The 20,988-nt window shown below is 40.3% G+C and overlaps 2 protein-coding genes across 2 annotated transcripts; both read right to left on the reverse strand.

Annotated features, from left to right (window-relative positions):
- Positions 1-5,002: 5,002 nt before the first annotated feature.
- Positions 5,003-6,916, reverse strand: LOC139165412 (protocadherin beta-16-like). The gene has a single exon (XM_070748594.1). The coding sequence runs from the start codon at positions 6,914-6,916 to the stop codon at positions 5,003-5,005; it is 1,914 nt and encodes a 637-aa protein (XP_070604695.1).
- A 7,471-nt stretch (positions 6,917-14,387) lies between these two features.
- Positions 14,388-20,481, reverse strand: LOC139165413 (protocadherin beta-16-like). Its single transcript, XM_070748595.1, has 2 exons — positions 18,058-20,481; positions 14,388-14,633 (listed from the first exon to the last, which is right to left on the reverse strand). Exons 1-2 carry the CDS (start codon positions 20,479-20,481, stop codon positions 14,388-14,390), a joined length of 2,670 nt encoding a protein of 889 aa, XP_070604696.1.
- Between the last annotated feature and the right edge of the window lie 507 nt (positions 20,482-20,988).

A 20,988-nucleotide genomic window follows, 5' to 3' on the forward strand; every position in this document is an offset into this window, starting at 1 on the left:
CTCAAATCTTAACCAAAAATATGAGAGAACCGCAGAAAGCTATCTTAACAGCCAAACTTGATATCCAAATAGTTAAAAAAATCAAATACCTTGGCATTAATTTGACAAATAAAGTGTCTAGCCTAAAAGAAAACAATTACAATAAATTAATAGATAAAATACAATCTGACTTGTTGAAATGGAAAAATCTACAACTCTCCTTACTAGGGAGGATTGCGGCTATAAAACTTAACATCTTGCCCAAAATACTGTTCCTATTCCAAACAATCCCAATTCAATTGAAACAGGAATTCTTTATAAAATTGAACAAAATTACCAGTAACTTCATCTGGCAGAACAAGCGCCCTCGAATTCGCTTAAAATATCTACAAGATAGAAAAGAAGAAGGAGGTCTGGCACTCCCAATTTGGAAAGACTATTACATTGCCGCATCCCTAACTTGGGTGAGAGAATGGATGAGCTTATCCAACATCAGATTACTTAGCTTAGAAGGTCACGACCTCCACTTAGGATGGCACTACTATCTTTGGGATGAGAAGTCGAGGACCCATAAATATTTTACTAACCATCTGATTAGGAAATCATTAATAAATACCTGGAAAAAAATTAAATCTAAACTTTACAAAGGAATCCCCACATGGTATGCCCCATTAGAAGCATATGTGCATCCTAATTTCCATAAAAAAACAATATAATAAGGTACAAGGATATATTAAATTCCAATGGTGAAATTAGATCAAGAATAGAATTAGAAAATTTTGGCAAAAAACGGAATGGTGGGAATACTTACAGATACAAACTAAATTCAACAAGGATAAAAGTAATCCTGGAATAATTAAAAATGCCCCGCTAGACAAACTTTGTACAGATTCCCAGGAACAATTAATTTAAAAATTCTACTGTTACTTAAACTATAACGAATTGGACAATATTAACACAAAAATTAATGTAAAACAATGGAATCTGGACCTCAAAAAAGAGATCAAAGAAGAGGAATGGCAAATACTTTGGAGCAGAAATTATAAATTGACTATTGCCACATCCTACAAAGAGAATTTAGTTAAAATGTTTTACAGGTGGCATATTACCCCGATTAAATTAACAAAACTAAATAATAAACTCTCACCTTATTGTTGGAAGTGTCACCAAGAAATAGGCACCTATTTCCATTTATGGTGGCAATGCACAAAAGCTAAAATCTATTGGAATAAAATCGGAACCTGGATTGACGAAATACTTAATCTGACAATAGAAAAAAACCCTGAATGTTTTCTTCTGGGCATTATTAGACAAAAGCTACCTAAATCCCAAATTCATCTAATTGTCCTTTTAACAACAGCAGCCAGATTAACCTTTGCGCAGTGGTGGAAGAATGAGGAGATACCGCTGAATGACGCAATAATAAAAAAAATTACATACTGCGCAGAGATGACGAAATTAACTATATTAGTAAGAAACGAAACTATGGCTACATTCAATAACTGTTGGGATCCTTTCTAAAACTAGTTAGGAAAAAAGAGTGAGAATAACCCATCATAAGATTGATACGTTGGATATAAACACGACCAGTTACAAATCTGGTATATAGCTATTTTATATTTTATATAGTATTAAGAGACTTTATATATATATTGATAGTATCTTCACTACTACTCCCTAAAATCTCTATAACTTGATTAACTCAACACTTGCACCTACCAATCTAGATAAACAAACCGAACCATGGTAACGAGCTAATGAAATAGGAATCAGTTCTCGTTTTCAGTACAGCTCCCCCGGACATTCGCCAATCTTTTATCTTTTCTATCTTTTCTCTCTGTTCTTTCTATCTTTTTTCCTCCTCCTCTCTACCCTTTCCCTACCTACCTCTTTCCCTCCCTCTTTCTAGTTTTTAAGTTTGTATTTTGTTAATTGATATGTTATTTGATTACTCTCTATTGTTACGACCACTATTTTCATGTTTTGTATACTATGTTGTATTTTGTATTATTTGTATAATTAAAAAAAAAGATGTTGAAAGAAAATGCAGGGGGGTCCTGCATAAGCCATACTCACAGTGTGGTAGCAAAATTTTTGGTAGCCCTTCACTGCATAGCCATATGTTTCAGGTTAACAGGGTACCAAGCCCCAAGGTTCCTAGATGTAAGAGTCTTAACAATACTCAATTGGCCTGCAATCTCACTGAGACCATTCTCTTAAGGCTCTCTACGGGAAGTTTCTTGCTGTGTGGGCTAAAAGCTTACTCTTACCTACCAACAGACTCAATTGGTGGTCCATGTATCTTAGGATGACTAACCATGCTAATGCCCTTACTGCAAATATGATAAAGGAGGGACCTTCAATCATTTATCCCTAATTGCAATTCAAAGGTCACCCTACCATCAAAACCCTGAATATGTAGCATTGGCTGTTTTGCTACTGCAAGTACCAGGTTTTGCAGTATATAACGCTATAGGTCTGAAAAAGGGGTGGGTTCTAACTCACTGTCAGTTCACTTCCTCCTGTGCTGCGTGGCTGCACTGTGTCACATGCACATGCTTTGTATGCACGTACTGTACATGCGCAGTAGCAAAAAATCCCCATAATTCCAAAAAAGCAAAAAACAAGATGGTGATACTGTATATGCGTAGTGCCAGAAATTCAGCTTCTGAGCATGCACAGAAGAAGAAAATTGGGGGGAAATTTTCCCCAAACTCCCCCCAATCCCTCCCAAAAAAATTCCCAAAAGAGATAGTGGCCTCCATGGATTGGCACCAACTGAACTGGTTCCATGAAATCATTGTGACTTCACCAGCAGGTTGCTACCAGTTTGGGTGAACCAGTCCAAACCAGGAGAAACTCATCTCTAGTCTGAACAGCCTGGCACACACCCTAGCCTTATCCACTCTAATAGAGAACTGAGGCAGGTCAGAGAAGCCACCCTTAAAATTGAGCAGCCATTGATTATTACGACACAATTATGGCTGTGAAGAATTTTGTAGACTTTGTTGTTTTAATTTGACAAAAGACTCAGAATAAATAGAGCTTCCAGTTGACATTGTTGTGGATACAGGTGCAGTGAATGGGTCTCTTCATCCCCTGCACTGACTTCTCCTGTTTGTGAGCTCCAAGAGGAGCCTAAGCCACCCTGAAGGGGCAGAGAGGCACACTGAGAGGTCGAAGAGAGTCACAGCTCTCCTGTCAGCCACCTCCCTCTCAGCCATGGCAAGAAGAAGAGACAGCCTAAAGATGGCCACCACAAAGCTGGAAAAGCTGATTACTATCTAAGACTGGTGCTGGAACAAAGTAGGTGAGAGGGTGATAAACGGGCCTACCGGGCCCCCTAGAAGTCAGGAAATGTGCCAATTGGGGGACGTCATTTTCCAAGAAAGCCCCTGGAGCTTGGGGAGAGCAAAAAACGCCCCTACAAGGCACACTGGAAGGCAGGAAATGGCCATTTCTGGCCTCTGGAGGGCTTCCAGCAGCGGCAGGGGAGGCCATTTTCACCCTCCCCAGGAAAGCCCCTAGAGCCTGGAGAGGGTGAAAAGCTAGCCTACCCGGCCTATGGGAAGTCTGGAAATGCACCATTTCCAGCCTCCAGAGGCTTCAGGGAGGTCTTCCAGGCCCAAAACGGGAGTGGGAGTCTCATGTATACATTTGCGGGGGTAGGGCAGTGCGTGAGGGTGGTACACATGCATGCACAGAGGGAAGGGCACATGGGGGCATTGAAATTATGGGTGTGGGCACTCATGCATACACAATAATGCATGTACAAGCACTTTCAGCACCCAAGGAAAAAACGATTTGCCATGGTCTAGGGAAAGTCCCAGGCAGACTGCCAAGAACCACTTAGCAATAGGATTCATTGTTGTGATAATGGAAACCACAGGAATGCAGCCAGAGACAGCCCCTTTGCTTTGACTGGATTAAGACAGTAGCCACATCCAAATTCACTGGTTTTACATCTCCACCCCCTTCCAGTGGCTAGGATTAACCTCTTCTTCCCTGAATGACCACACCTGAAGAAATTTTCCCATCCAAAGTTACACCATCAGACTCCACTGAAATATCTGAATCTCAAAAACTAGAAAGAGTGTGAACTCAATGAGCCTAGGGAGAGGGTGCAGGGGTCTGTGAGTGATTGGCAAGGTGCAATGTAACTGCAGAGATGCTGGGGGAATGCATGCAGCTGGGTAAGATTTACCAAAGCAGTTTGCAACTCTGCCTGCCAGGTTGCCCATTAATACAGCTCATGGAAACCCATATAGAAAGTTGAAAATTGTGTCCACATGATCATGGGATGCAGGGGCATTCTATGTCTGATACTGAGTGCGCAGATTGCAATCAAGTCCTGGGACAGCTGGATTGGTCATAACTACCATTCAGCACATTATAATGCCAAATATTGTTAAAGAAGTAGTTGTTAGCCAAGGGTTACCTATAAAAGAATTGTGATTTATGTTCTCAATTAAAATTAAATAAAAAATACCCGTTTCATTAATAAATAACCACCATGTTATTTAGTTCAAGAATAACTGATAGAGCAAAAAAAAAAATAGAAGGAGAATGAATAGGAAAAGGCTGAATTAATTGCATGTTTTCCTCACCTCTTTCTTTACGCCATTAACAGCAACCTGCTCAGAAGTATCTTGGATGTCTGCAGAAATATTATTGTTCCCTGGGACATTAACATCTCCCACCGAAAAGACAGGAAAAAAGGGCCTGAGAAATCGGAATTCGCTACTTAAGGATCCACCAGTCAAACAAACATCATAGCGGTAAGTCCTGGAAAGCGACCCATTCTGTGAATCAGCACAGTTCTCTGGAGGATCAGCACTGGCAGGTGGGAAGTGAGGAACAGCTGCAGTAAAATGGCTTTGGGTGTCCTTCTTGAACACTTTGACCACAATAAACACAACAATGCAGACCAGGAACACAAAGGAGACTGCAGCCAAGCAGATCACCAAATATTTGGTCAAGGTTTTATCTTCTTCCGGTTCTTGCACACTGACATCCACCCTCCTCAGGAAGGGATCTGAAAAGCCATCCACAAGAAGAACATTAAGCAACACTGTGCTGGTCTGTGGAGGATCACCAGCCTCTGCTTGTTTGTGTCTTTCTCATTCAGGGCTCTCCTGGTTTTCACTTCCCCATTCTGCGCTCCTATGCTGAAAAGGGTTGGGTCCGTGGCCTTCAGCAATTCGTAGGAAAGCCAAGAGTTTTGGCCAGAATCTGCATCCACTGCCACCACCTTGGTGACCAGATAACCAGCGTCGGCTGACTTGGGAAGCAGCTCATTGCATGGGGATGTGTTGTTCTGGAGAGGATACAGGAAGAAGGGAGCATTGTCGTTCTCATCTATGATGTGGATTTGGACAATCACATCTGAGCTCAAGGAAGGAGAACCTCCATCAGATGCCCTCACAGTGACTCTGAAGCCTCTTATCTGCTCATAGTCCAGGGATCGCAGGGCATACATGTTTCCGGTTTCAGAGTTGACTGAGATGTAAGAGGTCACCAGGCCATCACCCTTCCCGGGCAGAACTAAGTAACTCACTTTAGCATTCAGCTTTGTGTCCAGATCCAGAGCACGGACTGAGCCGATGAGGAAGCCTGGAATATTATTCTCCCGGATCTGCATGTCGTATGAAGGCTTTTCAAAATGGGGAGAGTTATCATTGACATCGGAGATCTGAACATTAATCAGTCTTGTTGAAGTGAGCCTAGGAGATCCCCAGTCAATGGCAGTGATGGTGATGTTGTATTCAGTGACTGTCTCTCTGTCTAGGGGACTTTGGAGCACAAGCTGATAAAAGTTGTTTGTGGTGGCTTTCAGCACAAGAGGGAGATTCATCTCAACGGAGCAGACCGTTTTGCTGTTGTCTCCAGAGTCTGGGTCTCTCACACTGAAGAGGGCCACCATTGTGTCCGGGGGAGAGTCCTCCTTTAAAGTGCTAATCAGAGATATGATTGACACTTCAGGGGGGTTGTCATTCTCATCTTCAACCTCTATCAGTATATTGCAGTGACCTTGAAGACCCCCTCCATCTGTGGCTCTGATGCTCATGCTATAACTCTTTTCTTTTTCATAATCAATCTGTCCCCAAACACTTATTTCACCAGTAATTTCATTTAAATAAAATAAATTGTTTATCCTTTCAGGCACCTGATGGAATGAGTAGAGGATCTGTGCATTTGAACCCAAATCCAGATCTGTAGCTTCCACCTTAATCACAAGAGTTCCCTTAGGGAGGTTCTCCTTTATTCTTGCCTGATATTCAGACTTACTAAACAGAGGAAAGTTATCATTAATATCCAGAACATTAATATTAATTTGAACTGTGCCAGTTTTCTTTGGAACTCCTCCATCAATAGCCATTAGAATCAATTCAAGAAATTGTACCCTCTCCCTATCTAACATTTTCTTCACAACAAGGTATATATTGTCATTTCTATTTTCATTTTTTTGTATTTCAAGCTGAAAATGTTCATTGGGACTGAGATTGTAATTTTGGATGCTATTATTTCCCAAGTCATCATCCTGAGCTAATTCTAAGGGAAATATCATATTCATTGGAATATTTTCAGGAATGTCCACCTTAACTTGGTTTTTCCAAAATTTAGGCGTATTGTCATTCACATCTTCTATCTTGATTTCAATATTAAAGATATCTAAGGGATTTTCCAAAACAAGCTGAGAAAGAAGTAGACAAGGATCATTCTGGCCACATAAAGCTTCTCTGTCTATTTTATCATTAATCAACAGATTCCCAGTATGAATATCAAGGAGGAAGTATTCATGGGTGCCCTCAGCAACTAAATGTGCTTTGCGTGTGGAGAGCTCCCCTGTCTTCAGTTTCAATTCCTTGAGCACATTAGCCACCAGAAACCCCTTTTTCTTTTCTTCAGGGACAGAAAAGCGAATTGAAGCACACATTACTCTAAGGAATGAGAAAGAGAGAAGGACATACAGACCTTGTCTTTTCCAAAAGCAATTCTCCATGATTCCAGGCTCCTCCTTGTAGGCTCAAATTCTGCCCCAAAAATCAGTCTTTCTTTCCTTCCTTTATGATTTAATTGTTCAAATCGTATTTAATCGTTCAGTCTTTTGCCATCTTGTAATCTGCGTGTGTTTCATGACAAGACAATTACATCCCTTTCTTTTTCTTTTTTCTTTTTTGTACTAGGTTTTTTCTCCCAATATTGATCAAGATGCGGAGCCAACTAATTTTCTTTGTTAATACCGCCATCGTGTGGTCAATCAGGCAAAAATGTGTTTTAACTTGGTCAATTGTTTTGATGTTGTGATTTCCCAACTTCCCATCCCAGAAAAACAATAGTTTTGTTATTTTCCTTACTGCAATTGGGCCACCTTGGACATAAATACACTGTAAACTGTATAAGTACGTATATTAATAGTGAAGTAATATACTGTATTAAATCTCAAAATGCACCTAAATGCAGGCACTTGCAACAGCTTTAAAATTAAGAATCCCTGTTTATTCTGCTCTTTTGCAGTACAAAAGACATTCTTAACTTTAACTACTATCATGACTAAAATAGCTGAGAAATTTATTTATTTATTTATTTTGTCAAGCATGTACACGATAGTAGGTATTGGCATAAATATAAACATTAGTAGAGTTTGCTGGTCCAAACATCAGCAGAAATGATAATGGTGGGAATTTTCTTAGAAAAATATTTATCTAACTTATATTTATATAGTTAATTGCTACATTATTCTGAAGTAACCCATTAATTGTTGAGGTTAACCTCTAAGGATATAAAATATTAGTTTATTTGAGAATCACCCAGCACATATCCAAAGAATTAAGCAGGATTCATAATATAGAAAAAACTTCTTTATTTGTTGTTGTTAGTTGTGCAGTCGTGTCTGATACATCACGACCCCATGGACAATGTTCCTCTAGGGCTTCGTGTCCTCTACCATCCCGTGCAATCCATTTAAGCTCACACCGACTGCTTCAGTGACTCCACCAAGTCACATTCTCTGTTGTACCCTCAGTTTCTTTCAATCTTTTCCAGCATTAGTGAGTCCTTTCTTCTCATTAGGTCACCAAAATGTTTGAGTTTCATCTTCAGGATCTGCCCTTCTAAAGAGCAGTCACGGTTGGTCTCCTCTAGGACTGATTTGTTTGTTTGCTTTGCAATCCTAGGGACTCGCAGAGGTCTTCTCCAGCACCATTGTTCAAAAGCCTCAATTCTTTGGCGCTCAGCCTTCCTTATGGTCCAATTTTTACAGCCATACATTTATTTATTTATTTTTATTTATTTTTATTTATTTATTTATTAATAGAGTTGAAAGGGACCGTTAGGTCATCGAGTCCAACCCCCTGCCTGAGCAGGAAACCCTACAGCACCCCAGCCAAATGGAAGTCCAATCTCCTCTTGAAGGTGTCCAGAGTTGGGGAGTTCACCACCTCCCCTGGCAGGCAGTTCCATTGGTTGATCGCTCTGACCGTCAGGAAGTTCTTCCTTATTTCCAGGTTGAATCTCTCCTTGGTCAGCTTCCAACCATTGTTCCTCGTCCGGCCCTCTGGTGCCCTGGGGAATAAAGAGACCCCCTCCTCACCGTGGCAACCCCTCAAGTATCTGTAAACAGCTATCATGTCCCCTCTAGACCTTCTTTTTTCTAGGCTGTCCATGCCCAGTTCTCTCAATCTCTCTTCGTAAGTCTTGGTTTCGAGTCCCCTAATCATTTTGGTTGCTCTTTTTTGCACCTTCTCCAGAGTTTCAATGTCTTTTTTGTAGTGAGGTGACCAGAATTGGATGCAGTACTCCAGGTGGGGTCTGACCAGGGCATAGTAGAGTGGTATTAGTACTTCCCTGGTCTTGGAGCGTATTCCTCTGTTGATGCAGCTTAGGATTGAGTTGGCTTTTTTGGCTGCTGCTGCACATTGCTGACTCATGTTTAGTTGATTGTCCACCAAGACTCCAAGATCTCTTTCGCAGTCACTACTGCTGAGTGGGGTATCTCCCAGGCTGTATGTATGTCTAAGGTTCTTTTTGCCGAGGTGGAGGACTCTGCATTTGTCGGTGTTGAACCTCATTTTGTTGGTATGGGCCCACTGTGATAGTCTGTCTAGGTCTTCTTGTACTCTGAGCCTGTCCTCAAGGGTGTTGGCTACCCCCGCCAGCTTGGTGTCATCTGCAAATTTTATTAGTTCCCCTTTTATTCCCTCGTCCAGGTCGTTGATGAAGATGTTAAAGAGTACAGGACCCAGGACAGAGCCCTGTGGTACTCCACTGTCTACTTTTTTCCATGTGGATTTGGTGCCGTTGAGGACAACTTGTTGGGTGCGGTTGGTCAGCCAACTGTTTATCCATCTACATGTGTAGTAATCTACTCCATTTTTTTCTAGTTTGTGGATTAGGAGATTGCGGTCGACTTTATCGAAAGCCTTACTGAAGTCCAAGTATATGAGGTCCACTGAGTTGCGTTGGTCAACTGACTTGGTTATGGTGTTGAAAAATGATATTAGATTGGTTTGGCATGATTTGTTTCTGATGAATCCGTGCTGGCTATTGGATATGATCTTGTTTGTTTCTAGGAAGTGGGTAAGTTGTTTTTTGATTATTTTCTCCAGTATCTTTCCAGGTATAGAGGTCAGACTGATTGGTCTGTAGTTACCTGGGTCGGTCTTTTTGCCTTTTTTGTGGATGGGGACTACGTCAGCTCGCTTCCAGTCTTCCGGTAGGTCTCCAGTGATCCAGGATATTTGGTAGATGAGGAGGAGTGGTTCCGCTATGGTGTCTGCCAATTCTTTTAGGACTTTGGGGTGAAGTCCGTCTGGCCCTGGTGATTTGTATTCGTTGAGTTCCCTCAGGTAGTCCCTCACTGTGCTTTTGTCTATGTTGAGTTCGGTTCTGGGGCAGTTTGTTGCAGTTAAATTGCAGATTGGTTGGAGGGAGGTTCCCTTTTGTGTGAAGACTGTTGCAAAGTAGGCGTTGAGTAGCTGTGCTTGGTTATTGCTGTCTGTGATTTCTCTATCCTCTTCGTTTTTTAGTGTGACGATTGTTTCTTTGATTTTCTTCTTATTGTTGATGTGTTGGAATAATCTTTTTTGTTGTCTTTGCCTTCCGCTGCAAGGTGTTGTTCATATTGTGCCTTTGCTGTTTTTATTTTTTGTTTGCAGGAACTGGCTGTTTGCTGATATTCCGCTTTGGTTATGAGTCCTTCTTTCCATTGTTTGTACTTAGCTTTTTTTCCTTTTATGTCATCTGCGAGGGCTTTGTTTAGCCATGCAGGTTTAGTTTTGGTTTTCCTGTTTTTCCTTTTCATGGGGATTGCGTTTTTTTGGGCGTCTATGATGCTGTTTTTTAGGATCACCCAGGCTTCCTGAGTGGTTTTTCCTTCTAAGAGTTCGTTCCAGGGGCATTGTTCAAGGTTCGCTCTGAGCTTGTTAAAGTCCGCTTTTCTGAAGTCTGGGATTGTAGTGGTGTTGGGTATAGTAGCTAGTGATTGCACTATGTTGAATTTGAGGATGACGTGGTCGCTCTTTCCCAGTTTCCCTTCTTCTTCTGTTCCCTCTATTGTTTCTTCCCTGTTTGTTAGTATTAGGTCTAATATAGCATTCCCTCTGGTTCCTGTTTCAACTTTTTGGGTTAGAAAGTTGTCAGCTAGACTGGAAAGAAATTTGGCAGACTTTCCGCTTGGTGCTGAGTTAGTTTTCCAGTTGATGTCTGGGTAGTTGAAGTCCCCCATTATTGTCGTGCTGTGTTTGTTGCATATGTCTGTTAGTTGGCATGTGAAGAGGTCGTCCATTGTGTCTGTTTGATTGGGTGGTCTGTAGTATACTCCAATTGTGGTGTTGCTCTTTTTTTCTTTTATGTTGACCCGTATGATTTCTAGGGGGTTATCATCTGTGGTTGGATGTAGTTCTGTGGCAGTGTAGTGGTCTTTGATGTATAGTGCAACACCTCCTCCTTTTTTGTTTGACCTGTTCTTCTTGAAGAGGTTGTAACCCATTATCTGTGTGTTCCAGGCGTGTGTTTCGTCCCACCAGGTTTCTGTGATTCCAATTAGATCGTATTGGCCCTCGTGTATTAATAATTCCAGTTCGTCCTGTTTGTTTCCCAAGCTTTGTGCGTTCGTGTACAGGCATTTTAGATGTTTGTGTTTGTTTGCAGGTAGAAATTTTTTAATCTCAGGTTTGTTTGTAGGCTTGTCCCGTTCCCCTTCCTTGTTTTGTTCAGTGTTTTGTCGTATAGTTTGGTCACCCTCCTCTCTCAGAGCTAGTTTAAAGCCCTCCTGATGAGTTGGGCTAGTCGGTTGCCTAGGAGGTTCTTCCCCGCTCTAGTGAGGTGTAGCCCGTCGCTTGCTAGAAGCCCTTCTTGGAGATAGTGCAGGCCATGGTCGAGGAAGCCGAAGTTCTTATGGCGACACCATCCTTTAAGCCAGTGATTTATCTGTCGGGGTGTCGTCCTCTAGTGGGGAGGATGGAGGAAAAAACAACCTGAGCACCTGTTTTTCTGATTGTGTTGCCCAAGTGGTCATAGTCTTTCATAATTTGGTTCATGTCTTTCCCTGTGTCGTTGATTCCCGCATGAATCACCAATAGTGGGTAGTAGTCCGTGGGTTTGAGTATTTTGGTGAGGTTTTCAGTTATGTCAGAGATTTTAGCTCCAAGGAGGCAGCACACCTCTCTAGATTGGTTGTCTGGTCTGCAGATGGGAGGCTCAGTTCCCCTGAGGATTGAGTCTCCAATTACCAGTACTCTCCTTTTCTTTTTGGCTGGCTTGGGGTGAGGGAGGTTAGCTTCTGTTGTTGAGACTTTTGGTGGAGTTGTGTTGTGCTTGGTTCTTGGTGGTTCTTTGTCAGATGTTTGCAGGTTTTCTTGTTCCGAGAGTACTGAATATTTGTTGCTTGTAGGCAGTGGGGTTGGGAGGAGGAGGGTTGGAGTTGGAGGAGGCTTGTTTTTTCATCTTAGGGTGATGTGTGTCCAGCTATTTACTGCTTTTGGGGCGTGGATTCGGCTTAGCTCCTCTGGGGTGTTGGTATTGTTGGGAGTCTGATGGATTTTCTCGTTGTGATGTTGGTGCTTCAGGGTTGTTAGGTTTTTCTCTAGGTTTTCGATTTTTTCCTCAAGTAGCTGGATGAGTTTGCATTTGTTGCAGGTAAAGTTTTGGAGGTTCGAGGGGAGGAGTGAGTACATGGAGCACAAACTGCAGCACACCATGGATTCAGTTCCGTCTTCATCTATGCTTGTTCGGGGAGTGACTTCTGTGTGCATGGTTGGTGTATCTTCTCTCTCTGTGTTGTTCTTTATGTGTGTGGTAGGTTGCAGGGTGGGTGCGGGAGAGTGCAGAGGTGACATGTCTGCTCTTGTTGCTGGGTTGGTGATTTCCTCTGCTTCCCTGGTCAGCAAACCCGGTGTTCTTTTGCCTCGCGGTCAGCTTTTAGCTTCTTCCAAGCATGCACCAGGAGTATGCAAATTATCCCCTGAAGCTCAGATTCACATTGCAACTGGGAAAACCATAGCCTTGGCTATATGCACTTTTGTTAACAGGGTGACGTGTTTGCTTTTTAATATGCTGTCTAGTTTTCTCATAGCTTTCCTCCCCAGGAGCAAGCACTTAAAAAAAAAATCTTAGTTGTAGTCCCCATCTGTGATCCTGGAGCCCAGGAAAATAAAATCTGTCACTACCTCCATTTCTTCTCCATCTATTTGCCATGAATTGAGATGGCTGAGTGCCATGATTTAGGGTTTTTTTAATTATTATTGAACAGTTTTTTTCCATTTTATATCACATTTCCCTCTTTGCAAGATTTCTGTATCATTATATATCCATTATATATCAATTTTTCCATGTATACAGTATATACATATACACACACACATACATACATATCCCTTATCTATGTCAATATACAATACTAATTTATATGCAATTCCAGATTGTTCATATATATTTATACATTTTTTTTACTATTTTATATCTCCTTAATATGCTTTTCTTAACAATTTTTAAATCTTTGTACCTATCTTCTTACCAGTTATACCATGCATTCCATACTAATTAACATTCATTTTCTCCTTTATCTTTTATTTATTTTGTCAGTCTCTCCATTTTGGCACACTCTAACACTTTATATATCACACTTTCCTCCGATGGTATATTAATATTCTCCCAATGATTTTCCAATCATATGGTATTCTGGCTGCAGTTATGATGTATAACATAATTATGCTTAACAAGTATAATTCCTGTTTTACGTCTATTGGTTGTTTGGTTATCTCCTCTAGCTAATTTGTTATTTTTGTCCTATATTTTTTTGCTACTGCACATGTCCACCACATATGATAGTATGTTCGCTGGACCTTTCTACATTTCCAAGAATCCAGTGATCTATTGGAAAACGTCTTTGCTAATCTTGCTAGTCATTGCCATCTATAGAATATGTTGTATACATTTTCTTTCTAAGCTGCTAACAGTGTCCATTTACAATTTCCCCCCACTTCTCTAATTCAATATTGTAGCCAAACTTTTTTGCCCAGGTTATCGTTGTATCCTGAACTGTTTCCTCTTCCAATATAAATTGCAAAAGGTTATTGTATATTTTACTGATTGGTTTTTCTTTTGTCCCTTGTGGTTCTTTGTAGAACCCATATACCTGTAGTTCTAAATCGCTTCTTGCATTTGGTCTGAATCTGCATATATGGCCACCAATCAATATCTATTCCTTGGTTTTTTAATTCTTGTTTTGATTTTAATTTCTCCTGATCTTTCTCATATCTTACTATTTTGTGTCAAATATATTTGAATAAATTAATGTTTCCATAGTTGATAGCAAAATTGGTACCTTATTATAATGATTCCTTTTAATTTTGATCTCAGTTTTCTTAATGTTGAGTTTCAAGCCAGCTTTTGCACTCTCCTCCTTCATCTGAATCAAAAGGATCTAGTCCTATTCTCTTTAAGAGCTTGCACAATTTGTTGTGATCCACACATTCAAAGGCTTTAGCATAATCAATGAGGCAGAAGTATATGTTTTTCTGGAACTCCTTAGCTTTCTCCATGATCCAGCATATGTTGGCAATTAGATCTCTAGTTCCTCTGTCTCTTCAAAAGCCTGTACTTCTTAGTCCACATACTGATGGAACCTAGCTTTTAGGATTTAAGCATAACTTTACTAGCATGTGAAATAAGTGCAATGGTGTGGTAGTTTGAAAATTCTTTGGCATTACTCTTTTTTGAAATTGGAATGTAAACTGACCTTTTCCAATCCTGTGGCCACTATTCAGTTTTCCAAATTTGCTGGCATATTGAGTGTAGCACTTTTACTGCATCATCTTTTAAAATGTTGAATAGCTCTACTAGAATACTGTCACCTCCATTAGCTTTGTTGTTGCTCAGACATCTTAAAGCCCATTTGACTTCATATTCTAGGATGTCTGGCTCAAGGTCAGTGCCACCCCATTGTGGTTTTCAGGGACATTAAGTTCGTTCTTGTATAGTTCTTCTGTGAAATTTTGCAACCTCTTCTTAATCTCTTCTGCCTCTGTTTGGTCCCTGCCATTTTTGTCCTTTATCATGCCCATCTTTGCATGAAACATTCCCTTCATCTCTCCAATTTTCTTGAAGAGGTCTCTGGTCTTCTCTATTCTATAGTTTTCTTCTATTTCTTTGCACTGTTCATTTAAGAATAAGTTCTTATCTCTTCTAGCTATTCTCTGGAATACTGTATTCAAATAGGTGTATCTTTTTCTTTCTCCCTTGCCTTTTGTGTCCCTTCTTTCCTCAGCTATTTGCAAAGCTTCCTCAGGCAGCCATTTTGCTTTTTTGCATTTCTTTTTTTGGGGATGGTTTTAGTTGCTACGTCTTGTACAATGTTGAAAACTTCCATCCATGTTCTTCAAGCACTCTGTCTATCAGATCTAATTCCTTAAATCTATTTGTCACCTCTGTTGTATATTCATCAGAGATGTGATTTAGTTCATACCTGAGTCACTGATTGGCCTAGTGCTTTTTCCTACTTTCTTCAATTTAAGCCTACATTTTGCAACAAGAACCTCATGATCTGAGCCACAGCCATATCCTGGTCTTTTTTTAACTGACTGCATAGAGCTGCTCCATATATGGCTTGCAGAGCACATAGTCAAACTGATTTCTTTGTTGACCATCTGGTGATGTCCATGTGTAGAGTCATCTCTTGAGTTGTGGGAAAACAGTGTTTGCTATGACCATCATATTCTCTTGACAAAATTCTATCAGCCTGTGCCCTGATTCATTTTGTACTCCAGTGGAGTGGGTCTCCAGGTTCCCTGTCCTGAGCTCTTACTGATTCTTAGGCTCTGAGAGGAGCCAGAGCCACCCTGTAGGGGCAATGAAGCACAGAGGGGAACCCCATGAGGTCAAGGACATTCACAGCTCTCCTGTCTGACCTGGGGCTCCCCCCCCCCCCTCTCAGCCACAGCAAGAAGAGGCAGTCTAAAGATGGCTGCCACAAAGCTGGGACAACTGAAGAACAACTAAGATTAGTGCTAGAGTAGAGTAGGTGAGAGGATTTATTTTTGCCTTAAACTTAACCCTAAGGAATAATTTAGAACTATTGGCTCAGAATTATTTGTTAAATAATGCATTTAACAAATAGTTAACATTTAATGCATCTATGCATTTTGAGAAACTACCAAACTGGAAGGGGAAGGCGCAAGAGAGAAAGTAATAAATGTTGAAATATACAGAAAATTGGGCTCTTAAATTGGGAAGATGTTATACTGGGAAGGCATTTTAAAATACTGGAACTACTTAATTATAAAACGTATTCTTTTATAATTGATTTATAACTAAAATTGACAATACTGAAATCTAAATTGAGAGAGCCACCTGCTGACAAAATGGAAAATTACAAATCTGGGAATATCTATACAATGGTGGAAATATTTACTGGATTATTCCCATCTCCCCTATGAGTATTGGAGATCTAATTACATAAATAAGGAGGCTATTTAATTAAAGGGACCCCTGAATGTTATGCTAGAAGATTGAACCTGTAAAGAGGATGCAAAGAGGCTTTTGATAACATCTGGGACAATTTAAATAGAACTGACTGTTTACCTATGGGATATAATAAATATTGATTAGTGCACCTTCTGAAGGGCAACTTAAGGACTGAATAAATAGTTCATCGACTGCTGGACAAAAGTTGAATTTTTAAAAAAACAAAATAAGATGTTTTATAAGGAAGAAATGGGTGGAACTTCGAAGGTGATGGCATTACTTTTTCAAAACACAAAAGACACTTTGGAGAATGGATTTAAGAAGGCTACAGAAAAAAAATGGGAAATACTATATGAGGGGTGATGAATAAAGACCAAGATACCCAGGAAAGGGAGCAGCTAACAGAAGAAATGGAGGAAAATATTGAACCAGAGAATAAAATAAAATGACAAGGAGGAGATAACAATGTAAATAATAATGACTGATGAATTAAATCAGGGGGAAAATATATTAAGAGAGTTGGGCAGAAATTAAGCAGTGGAAGAGGATAGAGAAATATCTAAATTGAATAGTCAAAAAGCAGATACAGACAGAGATAAAGATTGAAGAGAGGAATATTCAAGGTGTTGGTTATTACCTATAAAGCCCTATATGGCTCAGGGCCAGGCTATTTAATAATAATAATATGGGAGGGACGTCAAAAAAAGCATAATAATTAAAGTATTGAAGTGGATGAGAGGCAATAGATAAATGATCTTTCTTTTTTGTTGTTCTGAGTTGCTTTTCTTTTTCTCTCTTTTTCTTTTCCTTTTTAGGTAGGTGATATGACTAGTGTTTGAGTGGCTACTACAATGATAAGCGGGTCAAACTATTTTTCAAAACAACAAAAGGCAATATAAGAAATGATGGATGGAAATTAACCAAGCAACTAATGCAGACTGTGGAGTACTGGGATTACATGGGCCATCCATTAGGCTCCTACAATTGTCCATGCCACAGCACACTGCACCAGCTGCAGCTTCAAAATTTGAAAAACCCTTTAAATAATTTTCTTCTACGAAAATTGCATGATTTTTCTTCACGGCAGTCTGTATTTTATAGCTTCTCACTTGCCAAATTACATTTGTTACAATTACAGCACAAGACAATTACAATACAATTACTACAATCCATATAGAAACTAAAATACATTTAAAACCAATACAAATTTCTCAGTACATTCCCCTAAATGAACTAGTTTTCTGGAAATTCACAGCAACGTACAGTAATAGACAATCTTTTATTTTTAGAAATTAATAATTTCTGACTTACTCAAACTATATAAAATTATAACATAATTAATTACATTAATGTTATGCCGGGTTACCCGTTAGGAGCCCCCAATTAAGTCCAAAGCAGAAATTCAATCACACACAGTTGTAAAGTAAATAAAGTTGGTTTATCAAAAGTAAAATATTGTCCAAACGCACATTAATCAGCCAAAGTGCTCTCCCACAAACCACAAGCCTTGAATGCTGTGAAAAACATAAAACAAAAGCAAAGCAGATAAAAGGCAGCTGTGAAGCCACCCCCCCCCCTCAAGAGTCCTCACACTGAACTTGACTGTGAATTGTTCCACAAAGTCGTTGAAAATCCCGAAACAGTTCACAAAAGTCTTTGTAAATCCTGAAGCAAACCACAAGTCTCTCTCACACAAAACAGATAATTTCCCACACCGAGAGGCAACAACGCTGGCAATTTATCAGCAGCCCCATTATCCTAATTGCCCCAGCCACAGGTGTTCTCCCTTGTTTCCTAAAATACTTCCGCAGTTGTTCCTTCCTTGTCATAAACCTGCATCTGTGCGCATCTATAAATCCCTCCTCTGCTGAATCTAACAATAATGATGATGGCTCACTAATGGGGTAATTAGCTAATAGGCTGCCTGTAATTACCTCATCATCGGATCCTGCTTCACTCCCAGAATCTTCCCCTGACACAGAAGCTTCACTGTCTGAAGCTGTTGGCAGTAAAATTGGCCTCTGATAATGTGAAGATTCTCCCACACCAACCCCCACCATCCTTGGAGCAGGAGCTGGCCCAGAACCAACCACAACAATTAATAATCATTCTCACCTGGGATATATGGTCTCTTTCCTCCAATTGATTAGGAAGATCATGGCAATCATTATGAATCTGTGGATTCCGAAGAGTTTTTTGATGCTCCATAGTAAACACAGGAAAGAAAGGTCTAAGGAATTTAAACTCACTGCTCAGAGACCCCTCAGCTAAGCACACTTCATAGCTGTAGGCCTGGGAAGATGTCCCAGTATTAGGATCCACACACTTCTCTTGCAAATTTGGTCCCCCAGGGAAATTCGATGCAGAATGAGAACTTCCTATGATCTTCCTTCGCTTCTGAAACTTGGTTGCAATAAACACAGTGACCGAAAGGAGAAAAATGGATGAGATGGCAACCAAGCAGATAATCAAATACAGTGTTAGAGTATGATCTCCCTCTTGTGGGACTTCACCCTTAGGGTTATCCATAATTTTCATGTAAGGATCAGAGAAGCCATCCACTAGAAGAATTCTTAGGGTCGCAGAGGCAGACTGAGGAGGATGCCCATTATCCCTAACTGCCACAATAAGAGTGTGTTTGAAACTGTCTCGGATGTTCACCAGCCTCATGGTTTTCACCTCCCCATTCTGAGTCCCAACAGCGAAGAGACTCGGATCTGTGGCCTTCAGCAACTGATAGGAAAGCCAAGAATTCTGCCCTGAATCTCTGTCCACTGCCACCACTTTGGTGACTAGGTAGCCTGTCTCTGCTCCCCTGGGAACAAGATCATTTGATGGAGAAGTGCTGTTCTGAAGGGGGCAGAGGATGAAGGGGGCATTGTCATTTTCATCTGTGATAAGAACTCGGACCATCGTTTCTGAGCTCAGGGGAGGTGAGCCCTTGTCTACAGCCCTCACCATCACCTGGAAATCCTGCATATCCTCATAATCTATAGATCGAATAGCATACAAGTTCCCAGTTTCAGAGTTGATGGAGATGTAAGATGATGCAGGCTCTTCCCTGATCTTTCCAAACAAAAGAGAGTAGGTTACTTTGGCATTCTGTTCTGTGTCCACATCCACAGCATGGACCGATCCAATGAGCAGTCCTGGAATGTTGTTTTCTCGTAAGTGCAAATTGTAGAAACCTCTTTCAAACATTGGAGCATTATCATTGACATCTGAAAGTTGAATGCTAATAATTGTCATTGAAGTGAGTCTGGGAAAACCTTGGTCGGTGGCTGTGATGGTGATGTTATAATGTGACAACTGTTCTCTGTCCAATGGCTGTTGAGTCACAAGCTGGTAGTAATTGTTCTCAGTCAGTTTTAGTATAAAAGGCAGGTTTTTCTCAGTGTTGCAGGTAGTTCTGCCATTGTCTCCGGAGTCTTGATCTCTGATGCCAAAAAGTGCCACCAGTGTTTCCGGGGGAGAATTTTCTGGTAATGGATTAGTGATGGATGATACAATTATTTCTGGAGCATTGTCATTCTCATCCTCAACGTCAATAAGGACTTTGCAATACGTAGACAATCCCCCTCCATCTGTGGCTTTGATGCTGAGTTCATAATTATGATTTTCTTCATAATCAATTTTCCCTAAAAGCCTAATTTCCCCGGTTTGATTGCTTAACCTGAATGATCGGAGTACATCTGCTGGTGCTTGGCTAAAAGTGTAAATGATATGAGCGTTGGATCCAATGTCTCTGTCAGTGGCTTTAACTTTAGCAACCAATGAACCTGGATGGCTATTTTCCATAAGCTGCACTTCATACACTGTTTGTTCAAATTGGGGCACGTTATCATTGATATCCAAAATATCAATAATTATCTGTGCTGTTCCAGTTCTCCTTGGGATCCCTCCATCCACAGCTTCCAGAGTGAGGATAAACTGAGGGATCACCTCGCGGTCTAATGGTTTTGCCAAAAGCAGTTCTGCATATTTCCTGCCATTATTTTGACTTTGTACGTCCAGCTTAAAATATTCATTTGGGCTAAGTATATAGTTCTGGATAGCATTTTTTCCTTTGTCTAAATCGTGGGCTGTCTCTAAGGGGAAACGTGCATTTATGGGAGTCTGTTCAGGTATCTCAAAAAGGAATTGATCCTGAGAGAATATAGGGGAATTATCATTGACATCTTCTACCTGAATTTCAATTTTGAAGAACTGAAGAGGATTTTCCAACAAAATTTCAGAGAATAGAGTGCAAGGATCACTCAGACCACACAAAGCTTCTCGGTCAATTTTATACCTCAATATTATATTCCCAGACTGAGGATCCAGCTGGAAATCCTGTCTGGAACTCTTAGAAATCAATTGTGCTCTGCGAGCAGAGAGATCCTTCACATCTACTTTCAAATCTTTTAGCACGTTTGCTACTATTGATCCAGCTTTCTTCTCCTCAGGCACTGAATAGTGGAATGGTTCACACAACAGACCAGAACAACATAGAGACAGAAAAAACAAGACCACTTGCCTGCTAGGATGAGATACTTCCATTTTGCCAGCCTCTCTCAGGGAAGGTCATACATTCAGTAAGATTCTTTGTAAAGCAACCCCTATAATTTCCTGTGTAGTTGTGATCAGAATCCAATGGGAGTTATTTTTTTATATTCTTACTGGAGTATTTCCTTCAGAAATTTCTCAAGATTTAATAGAGAGCTGTTGCCTTTTGTTCTGAGATTCCTTTGTCTAAAGACTAGATTATTCTGAAGAAAATAAATCTCTCTTTTTACTGTTTGATGCAATAGCGCCACCTTGTGTGTAAAGTAAAATGTAGCACTGAATTTATGAAACTCCTTTGAAAAGGGCATTTATTCTACAGTATAGAATAGTGTGGGCATCGTTTCAAAAGAACAAAATGTTATACATTTTTATCAAAATAAAATAGTTTACAATCTAGAGAAAAGGGATTCTTCCTGATTTGCACTACAACTTTTGTTATTATGGTTGTGTTATAAAAGTATATATAGAAACATCTGTGGAGATTCTGAGTAATTTATTTAT

Source organism: Erythrolamprus reginae, chromosome 3 (assembly GCF_031021105.1).
Source record: "Erythrolamprus reginae isolate rEryReg1 chromosome 3, rEryReg1.hap1, whole genome shotgun sequence".
In the NCBI taxonomy this organism is placed as follows: domain Eukaryota; kingdom Metazoa; phylum Chordata; class Lepidosauria; order Squamata; family Dipsadidae; genus Erythrolamprus; species Erythrolamprus reginae.

Excerpts from the sequence above, each read along its gene's own strand:
- LOC139165412 (XM_070748594.1), bottom strand. The coding sequence starts at position 6,916 with ATGTGTGCTTCAATTCGCTTTTCTGTCCCTGAAGAAAAGAAAAAGGGG.
- LOC139165413 (XM_070748595.1), bottom strand. The coding sequence starts at position 20,481 with ATGGAAGTATCTCATCCTAGCAGGCAAGTGGTCTTGTTTTTTCTGTCT. Across the intron at positions 14,634-18,057 it reads AAAGAGACCATATATCCCAG|TGCAAAGAAATAGAAGAAAA; the intron begins GTGAGAATGATT and ends TTAAATGAACAG.